The sequence below is a fragment of the Lissotriton helveticus genome, chromosome 1_1 (genome assembly GCF_964261635.1).
Source record: "Lissotriton helveticus chromosome 1_1, aLisHel1.1, whole genome shotgun sequence".
NCBI classification, from domain to species: domain Eukaryota; kingdom Metazoa; phylum Chordata; class Amphibia; order Caudata; family Salamandridae; genus Lissotriton; species Lissotriton helveticus.
In genome coordinates this window covers 846,066,237-846,090,814 of record NC_136057.1, presented here as the reverse complement: position 1 = coordinate 846,090,814, position 24,578 = coordinate 846,066,237, and the positions used below count along the sequence as shown (strand labels likewise).

Below are 24,578 nucleotides of genomic sequence, written 5' to 3'. Positions count from 1 at the left end.
GCCCCATTCTGTTGAACTGTTGATGACCAGGACCAAAACACAGCATCTGACCAACAGCAGGCTCACGCGATATGAGCAAGTTATTCTTGCTGCAGAGAATGTGACCCTCAAGAGATGCTCTGTTTTGAACCCTGCTACCTTGATGCCACTCCCAAATGATATCGAGGATGATGATGAATGTACAGACCATGACTGCCTCGATGTGACTGAACTATGCACCAAACCCAGACCCGACATCGTAGATGAGCCACTGACCGACCCAGACGAAATTTTCTTTGTCGATGGCTCATGTGTGAGAGACGAAGTTGGGCAGTTGAGAGCAGCTTATGCTGTTTGTACAATTGCTGGAGTTGTGGAAGCTGGGTGCCTGGAAGGAGTACACTCCGCTCAGGTAGCCGAGATTGTTGCCTTGACACGTGCTTGCTTGGCAAGCAATCAAATTCGAGTCACCATATACACCGACAGCCAATATGGTTATGGGGTAGTTCATGATTACGGGCAGTTATGGTCTCAAGGAGGCTTCATGACCTCTTCAGGCTCTCCCATTCGCAATGGAGAGTTTGTGCGCCTGTTGTTAGAGGCGTTGCAGTGCCCAGCAGGTATCGCAGTTGTAAAGTGCACCGCACATACCAGAAATGAGGACTTCGTTTCGAAAGGCAATAGATATGCTGATGAAGTTGCGCGGTATTGCGCGGAACAAGGGTACTCTTTCACAGAGGTGGAAGTGGGTGGAATAAATGTAAGGACTGAATTAGCCATGATACTGGAAACTGTTGATACTTGGGATGAACTGTCAAACATGCAAGAAAATGCTCCTGATATTGAAAAAGAAACATGGGAAAAGGCAGGATGTGTAATGGGTGAGTCCCATTTTTGGGTCTCAGCAGACGGCAGAGCAGTGTTGCCCAATGAGATGGTGAGTCCAATGGCTAGACTCATACATGGTCCCGTACACTTAGGGAGAGATGCTATGCTGAGAGTGTTTAGACAGACTTGGTACAATCCTAAGTTTAGAATAGCAGCAGAAGCAGTGTGCCAGCGTTGTGTGACCTGCCAGCAGCTGAACGTAGGAAAAAGAACACCAGTTGCACTGAGCCACATAGGAAGGTCTGGAGGTCCATTCAATAGAATGCAGATAGATTTCATTGAAATGCCAAGGTGCAACCGCCTCCGCTATGTCCTGGTGGTTGTTTGTGTGTTCTCCAGATGGGTTGAGGCATACCCTACACGTAGGTGCGACACCCTCACAGTGGCCAAGTTACTGCTTAGGGAACTCATTCCGCGCTTCGGGGTGCCGGCCTTTTTGGAATCAGATAGGGGAACACATTTTAACAGCGAGCTTGTGAAAATGATTTGTGCAGCTCTGAATATCGATCAGAAGTTGCATTGCAGTTACCGACCAGAAGCCTCAGGAATTGTGGAGCAGATCAATGGCACGATCAAGGCCAGAATAGCCAAAGTTTGTTCCTCAACGACCCTGAGTTGGCCTGACGCCCTGCCATTGGTTCTCATGAGCCTTCGTAGTACCCCAGACAGAAGAACGGGGTTATCACCACATGAGGTGTTAATGGGGAGAGCAATGAGGCTGCCATCTGTCCCAACTACTGCACTGTTAAATATCACAGATGATATGATCCTGGACTATTGTAAGGGGCTGTCTGACGCCATTCGTTCTGTGTCCCTTCAGGTGCAGGCTGCCGAGGTTCCATCGTGCCAGGGCCCGTGCCATGACCTGTACCCTGGGGACTGGGTCCTGGTGAAAAAACATGAGAGAAGAAGCTGCTTGGATATTCGTTGGCGTGGGCCCTTCCAGATCATCCTGATCACGAACACAGCTGTGAAGGTGGGAGGCCTGCCCAATTGGATCCACGCGTCACATACGCGAAGGGTTCCAGCACCTCGGGAAGAAACAGCTCCTCTCTCGGATAGACGTCCAGAAGAGGACCGAGAAGCCATAGAGGGGGCTAGCCAAGCTGTAGAGGTGCCAGCGGAAGCAGGGAACGAGTCTGACCAAGCTGAGGACGGTCAGTACAACAGCGAAACGGAAGACGCTACAGAAGGAGAAAGTAGCTGGGAGTACGAGTCAGACACTGACAGGTCTGACAGAGAGCGAGAACAGACAAGAAGGAGAAGGAGTAGAAGGGCACGTGGAGAAGCTAATTGGCCGCAAAGAAGGAGCTCTAGCCTGAGGTCAACTCCAGAGGTAACCCTTCCTCCGATATCAGAAGACTCAGACCCGGAAGAAGGTGCTCAGGGCGCTGAAGCACCCGACCGAAGAAGGTCAAGAAGAGTGCGTGTGCCTAACAGAAGATACTCCACACCTGAGTGGACATATCTGGCGACAAATGTCTGTGAAACCGGAGACAGGGAGGATCCGAGCGGTGGTGGTGTCCAGTTCTGAGCCCATTGTCACCGTGGAAATACGACTGTTGGTACCCGGAGTCGAACAAGAAGGGTCACTAACATTCATGCTCCCCAGACCTCCCCGCCTCAGCAAGTTAAAACACATGTTTCTTTCAGAATTGCAATTCCCCGACTTTGGTACAACGATAACAGCACATGAAGAGCACAATCTTCGTTTGGAAATACTGAACTTTGCTATCGAAGCTGCAGGAACAGGCTTGATAGTAGACTGTTAAAGGACTTTGTAAATAAAGTGAACAGAAAAAGAAGATTACCTAGCGCCCAGGAAGCAGAGAATTTTAGGGAACGTCCCTTGAGTTGATGGAGAAGGGCTAGGGTTGTCTTTATTGAACTGTTAAAGGACTTTTGCGAAGAAGGTTGTCAGCTTCCAGTTGTGTGGATTCTAAAGACAAAAGGATTAAAAAGGGACTGTAAAGGAACGAGAGGAAAAGAACTTTTTGCTAAGATAAGAGAGAGCCATATTGTCTGACGAAATGGAGGCCGGCACCCAGAACCGCAGAGCTAAATGTATAATAGGTACACTAATAGTAGGAGTGATAATATTAATAGCTTTAGTGGTAACAATTTCTTATGTAAAGGGACATGAGGAAGAGGCAAAGGTAACTGATGTGAATTCTGTAGAAACGCTTACACCTACTGTTGCTGGTGAAAAAAGGGAAAACACTCAAGAGAAAGCGTTATTAGCTGCAGAAGCCCGCAGGTTACACGTAGATGAGTCCCAAGGAGACTTTAGGTCAAATGCTTATGCTAAACTTTTATATGAATACGTGGATGCCATGGAGGTTAAGGATTGTTACGTCTGCATGCAGTTGCCGGCGTCTGTAGATGAAGGCATTAGATACCATCACCTCCCGCTGACATATGGCATTACATGTAGCTTATTGCTTAGTATATTTTATGAGAGAGATAGTTTCGAATACTATTTCTCCAATTATGATTCAGTGTTGCCAGAAGTCCCAAATTATAAGCAGATGAACAAATGGGACTACTGGAAGAGTGAAGACAGATTGGCCAAGTTCTTCATTCCTTGGATTACCTTAGATACTTCACATGCCCGTAGAAATAACCTGACATGCAAGGTGTCAGAAGTCGAGAAGAAGTTCATAGGGCAGGTGGATGATCGTTACAGGAGACAAAAGATTTTGAAAAAATCAGGACAATGGAAAACAGATTGGACCGAGGAAGAGAAGGCACACAAGAGAAAGGGTAGTAGTGGTCCAATAGCTTTAGATAAAACGCAGAGAGGAAAGCTATGTCTTCACCGAGCCAAAACGTATTATGAAAATGTATACGTGGGAGAAGTCGACTGTGAACATGCTTTCAATATAGAGTACTATACTAAAGATTTCCTGAAGGGAATGCAAGTGATTCCAAATGTGTATTTTGTATGTGGAAGAAATGCCTACGTGAGACTACCTGACAACTGGTATGGATCATGTTACTTAGCAATTGTCTTCCCCAAAATATATCATGCACAAGACTTAGTGATCATTGAGGGCAAGACATCTTCGAGGGGAAGGAGAGATGTAGGAGATGCAGAAATGGTTGGAGATGTCTTTGGAGCTATGTTCCCTCTTTTGGGAGTAATTCTTAATGATGTTAAAATTAGACGACTGGCAACAGTTGTCGACAGGTTGTCTGCCAGCACTGCTCAGTCCTTAATGCTGGTAGAAGGAGAGATGCAATCGATAAGGGCTATGGTTCTTCAGAACCGTCTTGCGTTAGATGTCCTACTAGCAAAAGAGGGCGGAGTCTGTAAGGCTTTGAAGGTCCAGGAATGTTGTACTTACATTCCAGACAATTCGAAGCCCCTTGGGAAAGTTATTAGGAACATAACTAATATTCACAAGGAGATCGAAGACTTGAGTAGAGAAAATGTCTGGGAAAAGGTGGGCCACGGAATGAGTGCAGTTGGAGGGTGGATTTCCACCTTAGGCAAAAGCTTTGTGTGGTATATACTAAAACCTATCATCATAATATTGATCTGTGGGATTATATTGTGGGGATTGGTGAGGGTATTCAAATGGTACAGAGCAAGAAGGTCAGAAAGGGCCCAAAGAGAACAGCTGCAGAGATTGGCTGCCATACAAGATAATCAGTACAGGAGCCTGAGGGCTCTGGAAGCGCAGAGACAAATCATGCCAGCAATAACTGCAGTTTAAATGTTAGTGATGACCCCGAGAGGTCATCAAAGGGGGGAACTGAGAGAGCGCAAACTGACCTAAATGTATGAGTACATCACACTTACCTGTAGTAAGCACAAATCATGAGGAGAAATGCCATGAGTGCTAATAGTATCTGTAATTATATTCTGAATGTATAGCTAATGTAGAGATTTAAGTAGAAGTGGAACTAATACAGAAATGTGTGACACTATATGATTTTAGTAGATGTGATTATTTCTGAATTCATGTCGTGTGGCTGTTAAAATGTAAGATGGTATGTGGTTAAACGCAGAATGTGGTAGGCCTCAGGGCCAGAGCTAAAAGGGAAGGTGTTTCTTTTCACGACATAGATTGTATTAATGTTTTGGTCATTGCATTAAATGGGCCATGATTTTTAGAGATGTTTACTGAATAATAGAATAAGAGTATTAACATGCTTTAATTAATGAAGAAGTTGAATGCTATAATCATGATGAGAAATATTGTAGGCCTGAAATGTTTTAACATTGATTTACACGTACATGTCTGGGCCAAGAAATGTTGCAAGCCTTTTTGGAAGTCTATGAGAGTTGGGTTCTTGGCTGCAGATGTCTGTCTGCAAGGAAAGGGGGGATCCAATTATAAATGAATGAATAGAGGTCTGTTCAGTAGACGGCCCAGACATGGAGGAGGGTTCCGGAATGTTTAAGGGGTATCAGCGGGCCGGAGAAGAGTCTGAGAAGCAAGGTCAACTCTAACGTATGAGGCCCAATACAAAGCATCATGGAAAAAGCCAGAAGCTACACCACGTGAGGGGCGTCTCGCAAGGGGCGTCTCAAATGTTGTTGACTGTTTTGTATTAGGGACAGCACCCCTGGGTGGGGTTAGAGCAGATACCTGAGGACCCTTTAGAGAGCGGATGGGTAGGCAGAGAGGGGTCATGACTGGAGAACTATAGGTTTTCACCAAGAGACTTAGAGTGAGTGACTTCCCTTGGGGGTTATTCACTGCTGACACCTTTGTTAGGTTGGGACTTGGTTAAGTAGGGATACCATCTAGAGCAGGGTAGGGACAGCCTAACCTGTGCGTTTTCCTCCAACTTAAATGAAGGAGAGATATGCGTCAATGCTGATAGCTTTATTATTCTTAGAACTTGTGTTAGTGATTTCCGTTGCTCGTCTGAGGGCTTTCCGAGAGCACATGTATGTAATTGGACCTGTGTATCTCGTGAATCTCATTCTGAGATGCCTGTATTTGCAGCTTATCATATCCTTACAATAAACTTTTGAAAGCTAGAAGTTGTTTGTGATCTTTGGGAGCAGAGTCCTTTATTGGGTGAACTGGTTTGGTAACAGGGGCACTTTCTTCCTCCAAGACAGGCAACAAAGGTTCAGTCGACCAGATCGAGGTTTGGATCAATAGTGATGAGGTATCGATCAAAATCTCGCCCTTCCACAAACATTAAAACTGGCACAAAAACTATGCCCAATGTTTCGTCAGCATGTCAGTCTGTGATGGTTTACTGGTGTTATACACGACCCCTCTGCTTTCCACCTCTTGTACCGCTATCATTTATTGTAAGACTAGTGATTGTGGCAGCGAGGCAGAGTAACAGATGGAGAGAAACAGAGAAAGTGCTCTACGGTAAGAAATACAGCTCGTGCTAGGGCACGGGTTCAAATGCACACCACCTGAAATAATGTCGGAGTTACAAGTCACTGTTTTGTAGGCCCTACAACCCAATTACACAAATTATCCTTTAACATGCTGCTATCAGCCTTGAAAGATTGACCGATTTTATAACCCTAATCATTCTAGCCTCCGCCTCAGAGTCAGCAGGCTGCCTTATATCAAACAGAGGGGCATATTTACTAGAAAGTGACGCAGGGCAGCGCTGTGCTGCAAGCCATCTAGCACCATGGTGCAAGGGTGCCTGTGTTGTAGGGATGATTGTTTTGCGCAGGAAGGAACACCTTCCTGCACAAAAACAATCATTGATGGCGTTCTCCTCCTTCTAAGTGTGCTGCAGCACACTTAGAAAGAGCAAAAAACGAGGAGAAATAAAGGTGTTTCTCCTAGTAACGCCACTATATCACCTCCCCTGGGGGAGTATTAAAATCTGATGCATTTCCAGGTTTACGAAACCTTATTCACCTGGGAATGAGTCCGAATCCATGGATGTAGAGTGGGAACACCCACGGAATGCCCCTTTCACACAGTAATGCGTGAAAGGGAGGCATACTTTCAGGGCCAAGCAAACCACGTACGGTGGCTTTGCGTGGTCTTGTAAATATGGGTCAGCATGGCGCTCCGGTGGCGTCGGGCCGGTAAATATGCCCCTAGAATCTTCCAGATATCAGAAGAGACCATGTGACCCAGAATGATACTTCACACTTACTAAGGTTTATTTTGCTAGATTGACATTTTATTTCGTTCACATCCGTGCTTGCTAATACTCCACCATGCCTGTTTACTCGTTTTGCAAGAGTGTAACATAATGCAAGCTGAACTCACTGCGAACAGCGACAACAAACTTGAAATATGGAAAATAGCTATGTTTTTGCAAGTGATTGCATATGTAAAAGTGTGACAGCACTTTCAGTAATGGAATTCTCATCCATTACAGCTATTTCTCCATAAGTACCTGCATTCACGTGCGCAGCGAGATTCGCGCACTCCGCGGCGCTGAGTGTTTCACTCTATAATCTACACCCCGGCGCCTTTCCTCTAAAGTAAGGCCACCCTGACACCTACAAGAATGCCCGAATCAATAAGCGGGAATTAGTATTTTAATGGCAAGTGCCTGACAATAACGAGCACGTTTTGGAGAACTTTTAGAAACGCACGATTGAGCGCTTAAAGCACTCAAAGCATTCAGGTTATTGTTGTTGCTTCTCAAACCTCTCCTAGGACGGAGATGTGTGCCCTAAATATGTCTTGCGAAAGAAAATCACGGAATATTTCTCGGATAAATGTTTTGCCACAACGCTCCTTCCTGCACAGTCTGTGGTTGAAGTGCAAGAAAATTGCATATGATACCACGCGTTTACATAAACACACACCTCGTGTTGAACATCTGTCTAGAGGCAAAATAGAGCAGTTTTGGTTGGGCGGCGCCCCCCTCTCCCCCTCCTTGCTTCCCGAGAGAACGCCAACCCCCAAAAAATCTTGTCACTATACTACCCCTTTATACTGTTCTACCACAGAGAAGGCCTGTTGGTTTCGGAGGATGATGTCCCGACCACTTCTGGAATGTTTTGGTCACAGGGAGGGAGGGGAAGGATCACATCAGAGTTTCGCGCCGCCATGTTCTCTAAGGCAGGACATCTTCTGGCCGCGTGTCAGTGTAAGAAGGGGCTTTGGGCCCGATGTACTAACATTGGGATTAGTGATTTTCTCCAAATCGCATTTCAGAAATCACTATTCCTAATGTATGAAACATTTAATTTAAAATTAGCAATTCCTAGTGAGTCGCAAATTGACCTACCTCATGAATATTAATGAGGTAGTTCGCAATTTGCGACCCACTAGGAATTATCACCATTACAGGGACAGTGGCCTGGCTGGGGGAGAAAACCACCAATTCTGTAAATACTTTTTAATAAAGTTTTTTTTTAATTATAGGCCGTTTTCCTTTTAGAAAACAGGACCACATCGTATTTTTGTTTGTTTAAGATGACAAATAGTCCTGCGGACCACTGCCTCTTCTTACACAAACATTTTTTTTTACATTCAAAAGGGAAAGAGGTCCCAAGGGGACCCTTTCCCATGTGCGAATTGGTTACTACTACATGTTTGTGGTAGGTATATTATTGTTTTGTGACTGGAATTTGGTTGCAAAACATTAATATATACCATTCTGATTCACTGTTTGGAAGGGACGCGGTTTCCAAATACCGAATCAGTATTTGGTCGCAAACACAAATTGTGATTTGTTAATGTGTTGCAGAATGAGAATTTGATATTTGTACATCTGAAAAGGCATTTTTGCTATCACATATGGCCCTATTACGACTGCAAAACAGCTTACCACATCTGGTGCTGTCTCTGATGTTCTAAAATTCCATTCTGAAAAATGTAGTCATAAATCATGCACTGCCTTTTTGCTTACCTACGTATGTACTATTCGTTTGGTTCGCAAAATCATCATTCACAGGGTGTTGCAAAATGACTCACAAAATTGATAATCATTGGGCAGGTCGCAATTGGGTACTCCCTCTGATTGGCTACAAACACAGTGATGGTAGCCTGCAAATCACAGCAGACAACCATTCCTGTGTTTGCATTCCTAAACTGGAACCTTTATTTTCAAGCAGCCAGAATTCCTTAAAGGAAATGGCATAGCTTTGAAAAAATACCCCTTGTGAAAACATCAAAAGGAGAAGACAACGGTTCCCTGAACCCCTGCCCCTGAGGCTGCTAATCCAAATCCCAAAGGGGAAGGGGTCCCTAGGGTACACCTTTCCTTCTGCAAGTCAGTTACCACCTCCTCTGAGGAGGTGGTAACGGCCCAATGGTTTGCAACCAGAATTGGAGTCTCCAACCATTGATACATAGACTATTGAATCTCAATTTGGCAGGAACACCCTTTTCCCGTCCGTTCCAAGTTGCAAATTGGTATGGGTCGCTAAACCTATTTTATGAGTTGGAAAAAACGCTTCTGATTCGTACAATGGGTTTTGTTCCTAACAAATTGGAATTTTGCGGTTGCAATTCTAGTGATTTCATAAATAGCAGGATTTGTGATTGCAAAATCTATCAGTTCATTAGGCCATTAGTGAGCAGTCACCCAGACCTCTCCCCCTACTTTAGACCTGTAGTTTCAGCATTATGTAGGTGTGTTAAAGAAGTACTGACATGTTATGGGGGACTGATTGCAGGTCGTAGTGGGTTGATGGTGGGCTGATGGTAGACTACTAAAATGGTAATGCCAATCCTGGGACCATCATAATCAACTAGAATGTGCTCTTATTGGTTGATTGCTGACTTGAGTTGGCTAATGGGGGATTGAGGTGGGATATAGAAAACTACAATAGGCTCATTCAGTGCATTTTTGATTTACATTTTATCACAAGATGTTCTGCCTCATAGATCATGGTGGGGTGTAGCTCCTCAATTTGTTTTTTTAGTTATCGCTTCTCTGTAGTCCAACAACTTCTCAAGGACATTAAAAGAGCACGATAACCTAATTAAATGAAAAAGCTTTTTAGCTGGACTTCTTTTTTATGAGACATGTAAACCAAAGGTAAGTGGAAGATTTGATTGGTCGCTGGCACAGACACACAATCAGAAACTACAGGAATGTAGTACAAGGTTTCTTCAGAGGTTTATTTTGTGGGCTTTGTAGAGCATTGGCATGTGACTAAGTACAGAATACGAAGCCACTGTACTGACCAAAATAATTCATGAAAATATTTGCAAAGAATTGATTAACCCTTTCAAAGACAGCACCGGGATAGACTGCTTCCTCCGCTACTCGAGCAAAACGCTTAAGCTCTGTTAATGAGAGCGTCTCCTGCCAATTTGTGGTTTTACCACCTCATTATTGCATCACTGATACATGCTCTCCATTCGAAGTGCACCCAAAAGTCTGGTTACTTTTTATGAATTGTCTGTTAGAAGAAAATCCATCACACTTAGGGGAGAGAGAACTGCTTTTGCCCATCCTGAGTAATCCTTGATTGGGCACAGCAAGTGTGGCAACCAGTGACTGTGCTTTCTTACACCTGCATGCAGAGGCATAGCTAAGATGGCATACAAAGGTCAACCAAGCCCTTTCAGCCTGACATCTATCCTGACTGCTATAGCACCGCCCCCTCCACAAGCCTGGCCCAAACAGTCTTAAAGTCCATTACTGACATTGGCGATCCTATTCAAGATCCTCGTTCTGGTCTTCAAAGCATTTCATGCTTCGGGTCTCAAATATCTTGCTGCCTAGTCTTCTGCCATTCTTCTAAAGCCTCCAACTTTCAGACTTAAATCCGGGTTTCCTAAGTCTTTATGGCTTTAGGTGTTTGGAGTCAACTTCCAGGCCTGCTTTGGTTTATAGAAAATGAAACCAGCTTTAAGAAGAGTCTGAAGACTGGGCTTTTTCTTGCACCAGATACTTTGCTATTCGGTAATATAGTTGGGCGGGATTCACCTATTCGTTGTTCTGCCGTCTTGCTCAAGGTCTGTGGTCCTTTCCTTGTTGCAGTGATTATAAGTTCAGTTGGTGTCTGAGTTAGCGCCAGGATAATCTCGTTTGAATGACTGTGCTCTATAAATGCCATAATCATTCATTGCCTCGACCGCTTTTTCTGTACAAGTATCCATACAATTACCACCCAGTTGGCTAAAAAGAGCTTCCTTATGTTGCTTCTGTGGCTATCACGATAGCAGTTGTTTCACACCTTGGTCTACATTCATCCTTTCTCAAATATGCATGACAGTAGGGAAAAACCCACACAGGGGGTGTTTTAGCAAGGCTCAAAAACAGACCCCATTATGATCATAACTTAATACTCACTCTCCTGCCACTGCCTTGGGGTGTTAACACTCCTTGCACATGTCACCTGGCTTCTCTTCCCAAACACCCCTCTTTTTCTGCTTTCAACTTCCTATTTCCTCCTTATGAATGCCTGTGATATAAATAACACCCAATTCCACCTTCCACTCGCTAACTCAGATGACCACACCTCTCCTGCTTACTCTCAGGTGTGTTTGTGGGTTGGGGGCGCTCTTTTTCCTGCCTGCCACAGATCTTCTTAATGTTGTAGCGACAGCCCATTCTTGAATGGGAGTCCTCATATAAGTGTGAATGCTCCACTCACTTGTGATTCAGCTGCTCGCCTATTTCTCTGTCCTTTATGACCCCTTTGGAAAGAGACTCCATTCTGTGTGACCATGCACTCCTATACGCCGGTCAGCGGCCGGTGTCCCCCCCTTACGCTGTTAAATCCAGTGCTTAATTTTAGCTGGAAGTTTCTGGTGCTCGGCACCGGCACTTATTTACTAACACCGGCATGTATCACAGTCTGCCACATGGTAGTGCTGTTTGTTTAAATTAAAGATGCACACACAACAGTTGTTTATTAATTAAATAAACATTTAAAAGGACTAATACCTGCTGCCCAAGCCATTGGCATGGTTTTGAGGGCCTGGAACATTCTGAAGTGTCACACCTGTAGGGTTACAATGCTTGGTAGTGATGTTGGTATTGTTACTGGCAGGGGCAATGGGCGGTGCAAGCTGCAGTGGCCTCCTGAGGAAGGGCCTAGCACCACCTTTTTTTGTTGTTGCAAATTAAGCACTGGTGTTCAGTATACCTATAACAACACTAATACGTTGTATTAAACTAATGATGATTAGGAGGAGAGATGGTACAATAAAGCAGTTTGCCGATGGCACTCAGCAGTCACACGGCCCCTTACACTGGTCCCAAGATACAGCATTTCCACCTCTTTAACATAAGGCCAGCACAGGGAATCTACATGAGCCCGCAAGCTGCCACTATGAGTGCTTTTATCAATCGCTTGTTTTTGATTGGCCAGAAATGGACAGACATGTAACCAACAAGGGTGTGCTCTTGTTGGGGTAATACCATTCATATGGCCAACTTGTAAATCAAAAGCAACCCCGCATGAATCTAAAATGTTTTCATTGGATGGCCTAGTTTACAGACCGCCTCCCCAGTCAATGAAGTGTTTTAACTGTTCTTAAAACCTTTAAAACCCTACCAGTGCTTAATTTGAGCTGGTGGTTTTGTTGCTCGGCACTGGCACTTAATTGCCAACATCGGCGATTGTAACAGTCTGCCACAAGGTGGCGCTGTCTGGCTGATTTAGAGATGACCACAACAACAGTTAATTATGAATTCAATATATACTAAAATGCCTATTACCTGCTGCCCAAGCCATTCTTATAGCTTTGGGGGCCTGGAATAGCCTGAATTGTCACACTTGTAGGAGTGTGATAGTTAGTAGTTGTGTTGTTACTATCATTGGCAGCATGGTAGGGACAATGTGTGGTGTACACTGCAGTGGCCTCCTGATGAGAGTCCTGACACTTCATGTTTAACAAATTAAGCACTGGCTAAACCTGTTGGAAAATCTCTATACTTTAACTGTTGCAGATTATTTGCTGACTAAATTATATACCTACTTTTTGTAGAATGCATTACGTGTGCCTCCTTTGTCAAGCACTTCTCGGTGCTTGGTGAACCATTGATTGTCATATAAAAAACTGTAAAAACAAATAACAAAAAATACAAGTTACCTAGAATAAAGTTGAGATGGGGGTGTTGTATGTAATGTTTGTCATGAAGCACAGGTTACTCTAAACCATTCTTTAAACTCAATATGGTTGAAACGCTAAGGCCCTCATTACAAGTGCCCTGCAAATTCCCATGAACAGGAGTTATAAGGCCCACTGGAATTATACGTTTTTGTTTTTCACACAGAAATTTTAGCTACTGAAACTCCAGGGAAAAATATACAGGAAATTTGGGGAGAGGATGTAGCCTTACGGCTAGAGCGGTCAACCTCGAAGCTGGGGAACCAAGTTCGAGTCTTGGCAACGACGCTCAACATCCTGTGATTCTGGGCAAATCACTTATTCTCCCTGTGTGTGCCTAACACAAATGAATGTGTCCTTCTGTAATGAAACTGGTGCTCGTGTAAAGCTCTCTGGTACCCGATGTCTCGGGTCTAGTTTGCGCTATATAAAACTCAAAAAAAAATTAATTGACGCACAAACACTCATCCCTACCGGTTATTCCCCAAAAACACACACTCCCCATTGTTCTCCCACCCGCAGGATTACTGGAATCCTGGATATCAGTAATTCTGGAGCAGGGAATTTTAACGGGCCACTCATAAAGAGAGAGTTGAAATGTTGCCAACTCCCTTCACAGTTCACATCCCAGGTGATCGTATGCACACCAGTTCAGCTGCTTGCGCCTTGAGTGTGTGGCTGTAGACAGGAGTGTGGGCCACTGAAGAGCCGCCCCAGTCTCCATGGGCTGCACACGAGTTCGACAACTGGATCAAGGCCTGGTGGCTTTAGGATACTGGTGACTGGTAAACTCTGCATTGAATGTATGGCAAAAATAGAAAGATTGATAAGAAAAGGAGGTTTTATCACCACCTAACCACCAGGAGCACCAGTTCAATAACCACCCCTAACAAACCATGAGATGAAAAGAAAATTAAATCAAAGTTTTATGTGGGATTAAAGTGCAGGGTTAGCATATCCCTGTCAGCAAACTGGAATTTGCGACATTACTACAGCATGCAGAACATAACCACAGCTTTTGATGATCGAATCACAAATGATATGCTCCCTCAATTCTACTTTTGAATCTGAAAAAATGGAATTAAAAGAAAATGTGCCACTGAGCTAAACTATTTGTCGTTTCTTTTAACTGACAGAGAGGGATGGCGCCAGTCCAATGATACTGTTGCACTCTCCCTCCCACGTGAAGCATGCGGGGAGAGATAGGTGAACGTTCTGGTGTTTCCAGCAGTTACCCGTTCATTATCCTATTGATCCTGCATTGGAAGCTGTGAGCAGGTGTCGTCACTGCAGGTGTCTGTAATCCTCCTCCGGCGCAAGTACAACATATAATAAAGCATTTACAAAATATGCCTACAGAGGTGTTGCATAATTAATTATATCTCTGAGAGGCACGATCCCTTGCAGATGGCACACAGCGAATTTAGCAAAGTATAAGTGATCCTACGGTACTGTGGTGGAACGTGGATGTGTATCATGCAGCCAAACAAGTCACTGATCTATTCTGACTCTTAGGAACACAACTAAATAAACATAAAAGAAAGAGGATCCTTGTTCTTAAAGCCACTGAGCCAACTTGATGGTGCGGCAGGAAATTATATACTGGTCTATAGCACCACATCCAGCTGGTCGCCTTTATGCATCAGTTACAGCCGACTCAGAATGCTGTTGTAAACATGATCTGTGAACTCAAGTAAACATAGGGCATATGTAGGGTCCAGTGATCTATGCACCAACTCCTCTCATCACTAAGATTTGCTTTCAGCATGCTTTCCTGGCATTTGAATGTTGGCATCGCAAAGCCCACTGAACAGTGATGCTCCCTATTGTTCCACAGTCTCCTTGAGTTAATTACGTGAACCACCCCAATGTTAAAGAGAAAGAACCACATTTTCATGGTTTCGGACAACAATTTCCTCATTTATGACAATTTCCCACTTGCGTGCTCTGTTCCCTAGAGTGATGCTAGTTTGTACTTGGGTCCTTAACCTAGTTCTAGATCATCCATCTCAAATGGATTCCAAAATTTAAGACAGTCACGATGATGACCCATCGAATCACCCATCTAGGTCGTAAAATGAACTTCCCACAAGTACCCTAAAAAACATTCGGGATTACTCTCAGGGATATCACTGTCATAACAATGCTCTATTGGACTGACCTCTTTCAGAACATCTGGCCACTGGTTGCTCCTATTGGGGCTCATTGTCTTTTCCATTTTATGTTATGCCTTGTGTACTACTTGCGGTAACTTCATGCCCTTTCTCGTGAATTGTGTGAATGAAATATGGTGATCAATTCTGGTCTTTTTTTTTTATTTGAGTCTTTTCATAAGCGCCATTACATGAGTTTGGACAACATATTGTTGTTGATTTGTTTGATTTACATACCGTTGAACGGGACAATTGATTTCCTTATATCATGCCATATAAATGGCACACATAAATATTAAAATACAAATAATGTACTCTTTATGGCTTTCAGAAATGACAGCCTATATGAACAACATTTTAATTAAAGAAATACAAAATTGTTCTCAGATTTCCTTACAGGACCTTGCCCTCTAGCCCAATGGAATTGCTTCTTTGAGACTCTGAGTGTGAAGTTGAAAAACACAACTCAACTCTTCCAACAAATGTTATGTTAAGCTTACTGTAGATCAATGTTACCAGCAGGTTTTAGAACTGTGGAGCGAGGGGCAGGTTCGTACCTTTTTTATATGGCGACTGAACTTCCCCAGTCGAACGTGGCTGAGCGATGGCCATTCCCTGTTACTGCTGAGGTAACGTCAGGGCAGTGGCCATTACTCATGCCCACTCAGGTAATTTCTGGTAAACACAAATCCCTGTTGCTTGATGTCTCATCCATGCTGGGTGAGACATCTGGCTGCAGGATAGGTGAATTAAACTTTGTTGGCCAAGCCAAATTCAGGTAGGTTTTTAATTTTTTTCATGAAGTGCATAATGCCTCCAACCAAACTAGTACACTGGAGACACATCCCCCTGAAAGACAATGGTTGAGTAACATATGGATCGAATAGCATAAAACCAGAAAGCTCGGAGAGATTGGCTCAGAATGTGTGACAGGGCTTGATATGTTCCCCATATTGCGGCGCCAAGGCTGGCTATCGGGAAGATATGCATTGACTAACATGAGTACACTAACCTGGATTGGATTATAAAGTTCTTGAAGGGGGCTTCGAGACCCTTTTCGACAACAGATGTCCATTCCAAATGGATTCCTGCGCATGACTAAGGAAAAAGGGAGAAAACAAAAACAATTAAGTACAACAAACCATGCTGCCAAAACGATTAAACACATTTAAACAAATCCAGGAAGAAAAACAAATATTGACATATTACTTCTATTTTAGATTTCAATATCTTTTTAGTGGAGCCAACATCCTTTTAAGAAAGCGATGCTCTTTCAACACTGCCGAATCACGTTATTCAGGGTCATTTTTGTAGCTACAAGTAAGCAGACCACCATTTCAGACTAGTATTTAGCCATTAAAGGCAAGTTGCAGGGAACGCAGTCATGCACTTATACTCACGTACACAATAAAAACAAGCATTGGCATAGCCAACAGGTCTCGCTTTTAGGACCTTATAAGTATTTAGTTATGCAACACAATATCCTTGGTGCAACAACATCAACTGTTGCATGGCTAAACCTTATAAGGTCTCATGGCCGAGACCTATTGACTATGCCAATGCTTGTTCTTCTTTTTTTACTACCCCTTTACATAGTGTGAGTTTAAATCTATTTGAAACGGAATACATGGTGACATTGATATAACAGAGCCGTCCCCACCACAGTACCCCCACTGTCACAATAGATATCCAACAAACAAGGAAATCACACAGCTAACTACTCCAGTGACAATTATTCTAGATTTGATTATTAACATTCAAGGCTAAAGTTCTAAACCGGTCCAGCTTTAAAAGTTTCACAGTTGTTAACCTGGTACTATTAATCATTAGCATTGATTGAAGTCGAGCACATAAAAAACAGATGCAGATGGGAAAACTTGAAATTATAATGTGAAACGTTTGATAAAAACTTTGACTACACATCGTTGTAAGATCTGTAGGTGAGTTACATGACAACCAATACAATGTTTAAAAAAAAGAGCAGAGGCCCAGCATAATGTACTTATTTTCTCACTCAAACAGGAAGCCTGTGAAGAAATCGGCAAAACATTATTTGTGATCTGTCTTGATCATTTCTAAACAATTATTAGAGCAAGTACAGATATAATTGCAATGTTACAAAAGATTAGTAAATATTGTATATAGTTTCTATTTTATTTCCCAGCTCTTGGCCCTTCCAGCGTACCAACGTAAACGAACAGGCACTATTTTTCTCACAAGCAAAAGCGGAAGCTCGTTGCTTCATAGGGAAGACCTGGGATACTGTGTGCCGTAATTAGGATTGGTGAGATTTCGGCAGCTAATTGGTTGGCTTCTTCACATGCATAGAAAACCCCAGGTCATGAACACGGTGTGTTGTCGCCCCAAGCTCAGTGATAGACGTTTTAGTTCCCAGAGAAATGAGAGATCGGGTCAGCTCTGTTGAGAGTCGAGCAGGTGCCCTGCAGGTACATACACATCTCTAAAGCAGGTGCAGTAGCCTCCTGAACTTTCTCACCTGTTTCTGATCTCATGCCTACGCTTATTTGCTTTCATGTTTGCAAGTTGGGGCGTGGGGTTGACATGTCACGCCCAGCGGCGTAGGTCTCAATAATGTAGCGGGGGCAGTGGCACTGGGTCCGGAGGTGTGAGGAATCCACTTCATCACACTTATGTTTGTCTGTCTTATATAACATCATGTAAGGAAAACCATAGTATATAATCCCCAAATCCTGTAGGTTAAATAACACTTCACATGAATACAATATAATATGAGGGAGGTTGGGGGTTGTGGCTTGAGCAGCCATCATGGCGGGAGTGCTCTAAGTGAGCTATGCTCTTTGCCCCGTTTATCCGGTGATTATTCTACGGTGAACCCTGCTCTGTGCCCGCAGAGTCCCTTCCCGTGCTTCCTGATTGCCCTGTTATGCCTGAAGGAGAAGGCACCGCTGGAAACAGCATTGTGGCAGGACTGGGGGCCCCTTCTAAAATGGCTGGGAGTTAGGCCACGGCCGAGAGGCAAGGCTGCTGGCGCTAAGCTGCTGATATCCGGTGCTGAGAGGTGAAGAGGTGGAGCCGATTCCCGGCTGCAAACTGCAGAGTGGTGATCTAGTGGGCCATGGACTGTGAAGCCCTGTGGTGCCGTGATACCCCTAGCTGCCCCCTTGAAGCTGAGGGGGTGGTGCGATGCAGGTGTGTGGTAGGAGCCAATGTGGAGCATTCGGACGCGCTGTGAGTGTGACCTTCTCCCTAGTAACTGCAGACAAGGGACGGGGGTCGCCCAAGGGAGCCTGAGAGTGTACACTGCTTGCTGGTTGCACTTAGGACCCGGCTCAGGGCCCGCTATGCTGGTTGTAGCGACCCCCCTGTTTCTGGCACCTCACTGGATTGGCACAGCTGAGGTGCAAGTTGCTCCATTAGTGTGAACCTAGGCGCCGCCCGCTTCTGATGCACAGTGCGAAGCAAGGAGGCGGAGTGTGGCTCCGCCTGTATCGTTGCTGGTCTGAAGTCGGCTGGACCCTACCTGCTAATTCAACACCGTTGTGCTGTGAGCGGCCGCACTCGTGTGAAAGCAAAAATCATGGCAGCGGGAAGAAAATATAAGTGAGCGACCGCGCTCGTAAAAGAAAAAGACGGCAATAGTGAAGCAGGGGTCGCGAGCGCCGGCAAAGAACAAGGTGCTTTGCATTTGGACGTCAAAAGTGAAAGCAGGGGTGCGCGCAGCACCGCGAAAGTGAAAGTAATCACGTTCCAGATGGCGCCTCTGGTGCTGAAAGCTGGCAGCTGTGCATGCTCACGCTCTCGTGAATGCAAGCTTTAGGCCAGCAAAAGCAGTGGGTAGCACTTTGAGAACCCACTTACTAAATGTCTCGCCCTAAGACAGCGCAAGCGCTGGGTCAGGCGAGACCTAACAAGCATGTGCCTTGTCTCTCAACAGACATGGATCAGTGGCACAAAAGAGTCACACTTGAAGTGTCGGGCATCATCACTGCATTGTTTTTAAACACTTTGGAAAATTGTCCGTTTTTAAAAGGCATTTTGAGTTACTAATTGGTCAATACAAAATAGGGTTGAGGAACAATTTAAAAGATCATCTTCTCCAGCATAATTCATAGGCTATAGCATACTTTCGATAGCATAGGTTGACACTCTGTTCACGTTAAGTACGGACAGTCTTTGGAAACTCTGGCTGCATGATATAAACTAGCATTACGTCTAAATTAAGTGAAATGTCACAATTCACCAGAGTGCACATACAGTCAAACGTACACAGTATAATTCCATATATCAAACATTATAAAATTATTTTGAAAAAGAAGTCTGTTTTAGACATAGGTTATTCTCTATAGTTTTTTCAGGTTAAGATACAGAGTAAACAAGGGGCTTGAGCTGCCAATTTTTCTTGCCAGGGGATGCCCCCGCAAGCATTTTAAAATTTGGAAAAGGTGGGCAGACTATAGAGGATTGGAGCTTGACCCGCCTCCGGAGGAGGCATCCATTGTACCTAATTGAATTGGGATGAAGATAGCGATCTGTGGGGTGCTGGACGGACTCAGTGTGCTACATTGGTCATGCAATCCTTTAGTTGGGATGGTGTATATGCAATCGAGGGGGGGTTGGGCTGGGGGATTGTTAGCTGATATAAAAGTCTACGGCATTATTGTAATTTCATTGATGTGTGATACAGTCTCCGGGTTACGGAGCTATGCGATATATGTGACCTGTGACAAATAAAATCTGTTTTTAAAAAAAAGATACAGAGTAAACAACAATGTATGGAATCACTTTTACCAGAAAAAATGTGCAAATCACAATATAATGAAAGTGATCACAACTTCGTGAGACTACATTACACGTCAACCAACAATATTGGGGCGGGGGTGTTGCCAATTGCAGCATGAACAGATACTGCATGCAGCAGGTCTACCAAATTTTGAAATACCTTTTCTATTTCCACAAGGACTTGGTCCAAACAAGATTTTAAAAGTTTTTAAAATATTGGCCCCTAAATGCTTAGCATTATAGGCGACTGAAATAACATGGTCCATAAATTGCTAAACATAAACATGTCTTCTTCCCGTTGATATTCTTCAGACACCTGTATGGATCTATTGAAAAGAATCACTTTACTAGTAAGCTTCAGACGGGGCGCATCGCTAGGACTGCCTTTACGCTGTAGTCAGGGGTCTACAGCCCACTATCCCCATGACTCCATTTTGGCTCCTTTGACCACTGTTCATGTTTTGCTTCACCAGGTATGGACCGCCCAAAACCCAGGGTCAGGCTGCTTCATAGGAGCTCAACCCACCTTTGTTCTCTCTCTTTCGAACCTAAACATGCGGGAAAGCTGCCCTCACGCCCAGTGTTTGACATCAACTGACCTATAGCAGCAATAGGCTCAAATTCTACAGCGCTGGTACAATAGATGTCATTTGCTGCAGGGGCCTAAAGGAGCCCCCCCCCACAGTGCGGGGGTTGGGAGGAGGCAGGGCCGGACTAGCGGTAGCATGCACCGGGCGTTTCCCCGGTGGGCCGCTAGGGTAGAGGGCGATTTTGGGCCCCTGGGGGCCGTTTTTGTTATAGGGCCACCCCTGTAACAAAATCGGCCGAAACCGGCCATGGCAAACTGCTCGACCGCTCCCAGGGGGCCGGCCGAGCTCTTTGCCATGGCCAGTTCTGGTTCCCAGTCCAGCACTGGGAGGAGGCCCCCAGTGTTTCTTGTTTCGAGGGGCCCCCTCGCACACTAAGCCATTCCATTGCATACCTTGCAGAAATGCGTGCAATAGCCTGGAATAAGAAATAGTTAAACGCTCAGGAAAGCCACTCTGCTTTCACGAGCAGCCCCCTGCAGTGTAGGTGGGGAGGGGGGGCGTTCAGGGGGCCCCCATTGATGCCAAGACCAATGAATATCTGTGCCACAACAGGGTCCCTCATCACATTCTGCAGAGGGGGAGCATTATTATGCCACTGATTTGCTGTTTTAACATTACAGAAGACAAGAGCACAGACAGCAGCACAGCGGTGAAGCAGAAATGCTGCTGAGAGGAGGGTAAGACAACAGAGATTCGTATCACCTTAAGGGCTTGCAATCGACCTACTCATGGCTTTCAGAGAAGGCTGCAAATAAACACTGCCTGGGCAGTTCAGAAATACAAGACAGCACATTCTTCCAATTCATCTGATTGGGCTCCTGCTGGTGTGTCAGTGCCTTCTTTAACAAATTACCCCTTCACAGCATGAAATGGCACATCTTTGAACTGCATCAAGGAAACTGGTGACACCCAGCTCGCATAAGGCACTCTTTCTCCTCACAGAAAAATTCCTTGTTTAAGAACTATACACACCTCTCTTATTCTCTTTGTGCGCTCCTTTTAGTTCAATTCCCTAGAAGGCCAGGCGCAAGCTCAGAGCAAACATTGCAGGGGCATCTTAAATGATGAATGGGCAAATGTTTGCTGGCAACTAAAAGCTTAAGGGCAATATAGCTCAATGAACATTTACAATACATTTATATAAATATAGGCAGTACTGTAAAATTATGCCAGTGGAGCCTGTCAATAATGCTGACTGATAACTAACCCTGGGCGTAGTTTACGTAATAGTGCTACACGTAGCTACGCGAACTGCACGTAGCTACGCAAAATGCGTAGTGCACTGTGCAAAATGCTGTTTGCACTGATTGCACAGTGCCGGATGCTTGTCTGCACTGTGCAATCAGTGCAAACCGCATCTTTCACAGTGCAAGCGGTTGTTTTCTGACGCTCGAGTAGTTTTCTACTCACGCAGCAGCTTTCTCAACTTGGACTGGTAGTTTCTCATTGCAAGCGGTCGCGAGCATATGCGACCACATGCAATGAGAAACCTGACCTCCCCGCGTTGAGAATCTCGCTGGGAGGTTTATTTTCCACGCTTGCGATCGGCAACTTGATATTGCTGATCGCCAATGAGGAAAAAGTCTTGCCGTGATGTCATTTTGCTTGCTCGCAGTCGCTAACCTGACGTTGAGGACCGCGAGCAAGCAAAAAATGACCGCTATGCTACGCGTGTTTGCACTGTGCTACGTGCAATTCACGTAGTGCGAAGTAGAGCAAATTTCGCAAACTACGCGAGCGTAGCGTAGTACTTCGCCCAGGTTTACTGATAAGCCCACCTGACTCAGGGCCCAGGCAACAGGACAATGGACATTAACTACTGTATTGACCATGTCCAGGACACAAGTTCTAAAAACAAAAAATAGTGGGGGTGCGTATGTATTGACGCTACATGCAGTGAGGTCTTGGGAAGTGATGCCATGGGAAGTGATGTCACAGGAAGTGACTCCAATTCCCTAAATTATCCATTCTATAAAAAGTATTGGCCTATTTAGAAACAAAGCGGAGTTACCGTATGTATAAGAATGTCAATATATACATACAATGGTTGTATTCACATGTAAACCAATTATACACTTACATTAATTTGATGTCTGAAAAAAAGAAGCTGTGAAGGTTTCAGACAATTAAGTTTGCATTTAAATCATAGTTCATGCATTTATATGCATTTGATCATTTGCTTAGTATGAAACAATGGATTACTGATATATTTGATGCACCAGTAGCAGTTTTGAAGAAAGTTATTGATTAAGAAGCTGCTCGCTCTTACAGCTGTCACGTACATTTAGAACAAATGACGTTGGTAACACTGATGGCATATGATAATAAAGCAGTACTTAAATTGTAGCAGGGTTGTCGGTGGGTACCAGAGGCACTATGTTATGGGGATTGGAACTCTTGCTGGTTGTGAGCACAGGCAATCCTGATCTTAGATAAACACATTTCTTGACCTGATGCTGCCTGTCTTTGCCTAACTGGAGGCCATCCAGGCCTGTGAATTTAGTGAACTTTGGGGACAATGTCTATGAGTTCAGAATGCACTAAGTGTCTACTATACAGTAGGCTATACGGCACAGTGGGTTGTATACTTTGCTGGGTGCCTATAGACTGTTCATGAAGTTTATGCTTTACAGGAGTTGTATACAGTACAGGAGGATTATATTGTACAGGAGCTCATATAGAAGGGAGATGGTCACACCTTGTGGGGTACACTCTACAGAGGGTTTTATATAGTGTAGATCTCCATACTGCATTGCACGCATACAGGTAAATAAATCATAGTATAAAGGGGCTTATATTCTACAGGAGTGTCATACAACACAGGGACTCAGACTGCACTTGGGCTTGTACGCATCCTCACCCCTCCCTGTGCTCCTTTACCAACCACCCCTGCACAAGACCCCTTCTATTGCCCTTCTCAACTTTCTGCTTCCTCTCCTCCCCCCATAAACTCTACCTAATATTTCTCATCCCGCAACAACAAGGTGGGGGATGAGAAGACACATTTGAAGTTAGCAGCCACCAAACAAGAAATTAACTGTCCCTTTTCCCCTCTGTGTCACTGTTACAGAGAAACACTGATGGATTAGGGTGGTGCAAAATCAAAGGATGGGGACAAGAGGATGTCAGGGGTGCCCCTATTGTTGTTACTGTGAACACAGCTACATCTGATACTAGATCAATCCAAAATGCTTTGTACGCCATCCTTGAAGAGGAATATACAAGTGTGGGACTACAGAGATGAGAGAGGGAAAATGGAAGGAGAAAGACGGGACAGAAGGAAAAAGTGAAGAGGGACTTGGACAAAGAAATGATGATAAGGAGAAGGACATGGGGAGTGGAAAACAGTGAGAATGAGATTCAAAGATGGGCAAACTGGGAGAGTGAGATGGGGCACAAAGAGAACAGAGAAGAAAAATGGGGATAGCCAGAGTAGAGAGGAGGAAAGAGTGTGGTCATGTGGTAAAAGTGAATGATAAATTGGTATAGGCAGGTGAAAAAAGGAGCATCACAGAGTTGGTGAAACATATAGAGAAAAATATAGGGTCAGACAGGAAAAGAGAGGGTGAAAAAAGAGGACCTAGAAGAGAAAGCAAGATAGAGAAGGTGGGCAAATCAAGAGGAGAAGGGGCAGAAAAGAAAGGAAAGGGAGAAAGAGACGAGGTTTTAAACAGGTTGTTCCGATACCATGGATTCTTATGTGGATCCGCAGTACTAAAATGGGCAATGGGAGAAAAAGCTCTAGCGGCCAATCAGAACTGACTATTTTGATAACATTTGGAGCCACAGAGGTATCACAGTACCCAACGTTCCAGATAACTCTAACTTTATATCAGAGTTATTCCCTTCATGTTGCCCTGAGCACCTTTTTAAATTCTAATTTCTTGAGAACTACTGAATGGATATACAGAAATAAAAGAGCATGCTTTCGAAGCAACGCTCTACCTTTGTGTCAAATGTGGTGTCATTCCGTTCAGTGTTTTTTTCGGTATTGGAAAGCAAACTTTCCCATGGGAATTATAATGAGAAATTGTACTTTTGAGACGCCCCTTTTGCTTGGCCCCCGCTTGACTAATCAGGGCAAAAATTTCCATTAAGTGGATGAACTTTTATTTTTTGGAAAGTTTCATGCAGATTTGTCAAGTGGTGCCAAAGTTACTAAGAAAGCAAAAATATCTTTCCTATGGAAAGTCTGACCTGATTAACTACACTGATGCCATCGCAAACAGTGT

At 44.3% G+C, this 24,578-nt stretch overlaps 1 protein-coding gene across 2 annotated transcripts in view; it reads right to left on the bottom strand.

The window, feature by feature from the left end:
- The window catches only part of CHST11 (carbohydrate sulfotransferase 11), a 593,353-nt gene that overhangs the window by 300,734 nt on the left and 268,041 nt on the right, over positions 1-24,578 (bottom strand). For both annotated transcript variants that reach the window (XM_078655806.1, XM_078655816.1), the window contains exon 2: positions 16,008-16,093. In XM_078655806.1, coding sequence (XP_078511932.1) covers positions 16,008-16,093 — 86 coding nt within the window. The remainder of the gene's footprint in view (positions 1-16,007; positions 16,094-24,578) is intronic.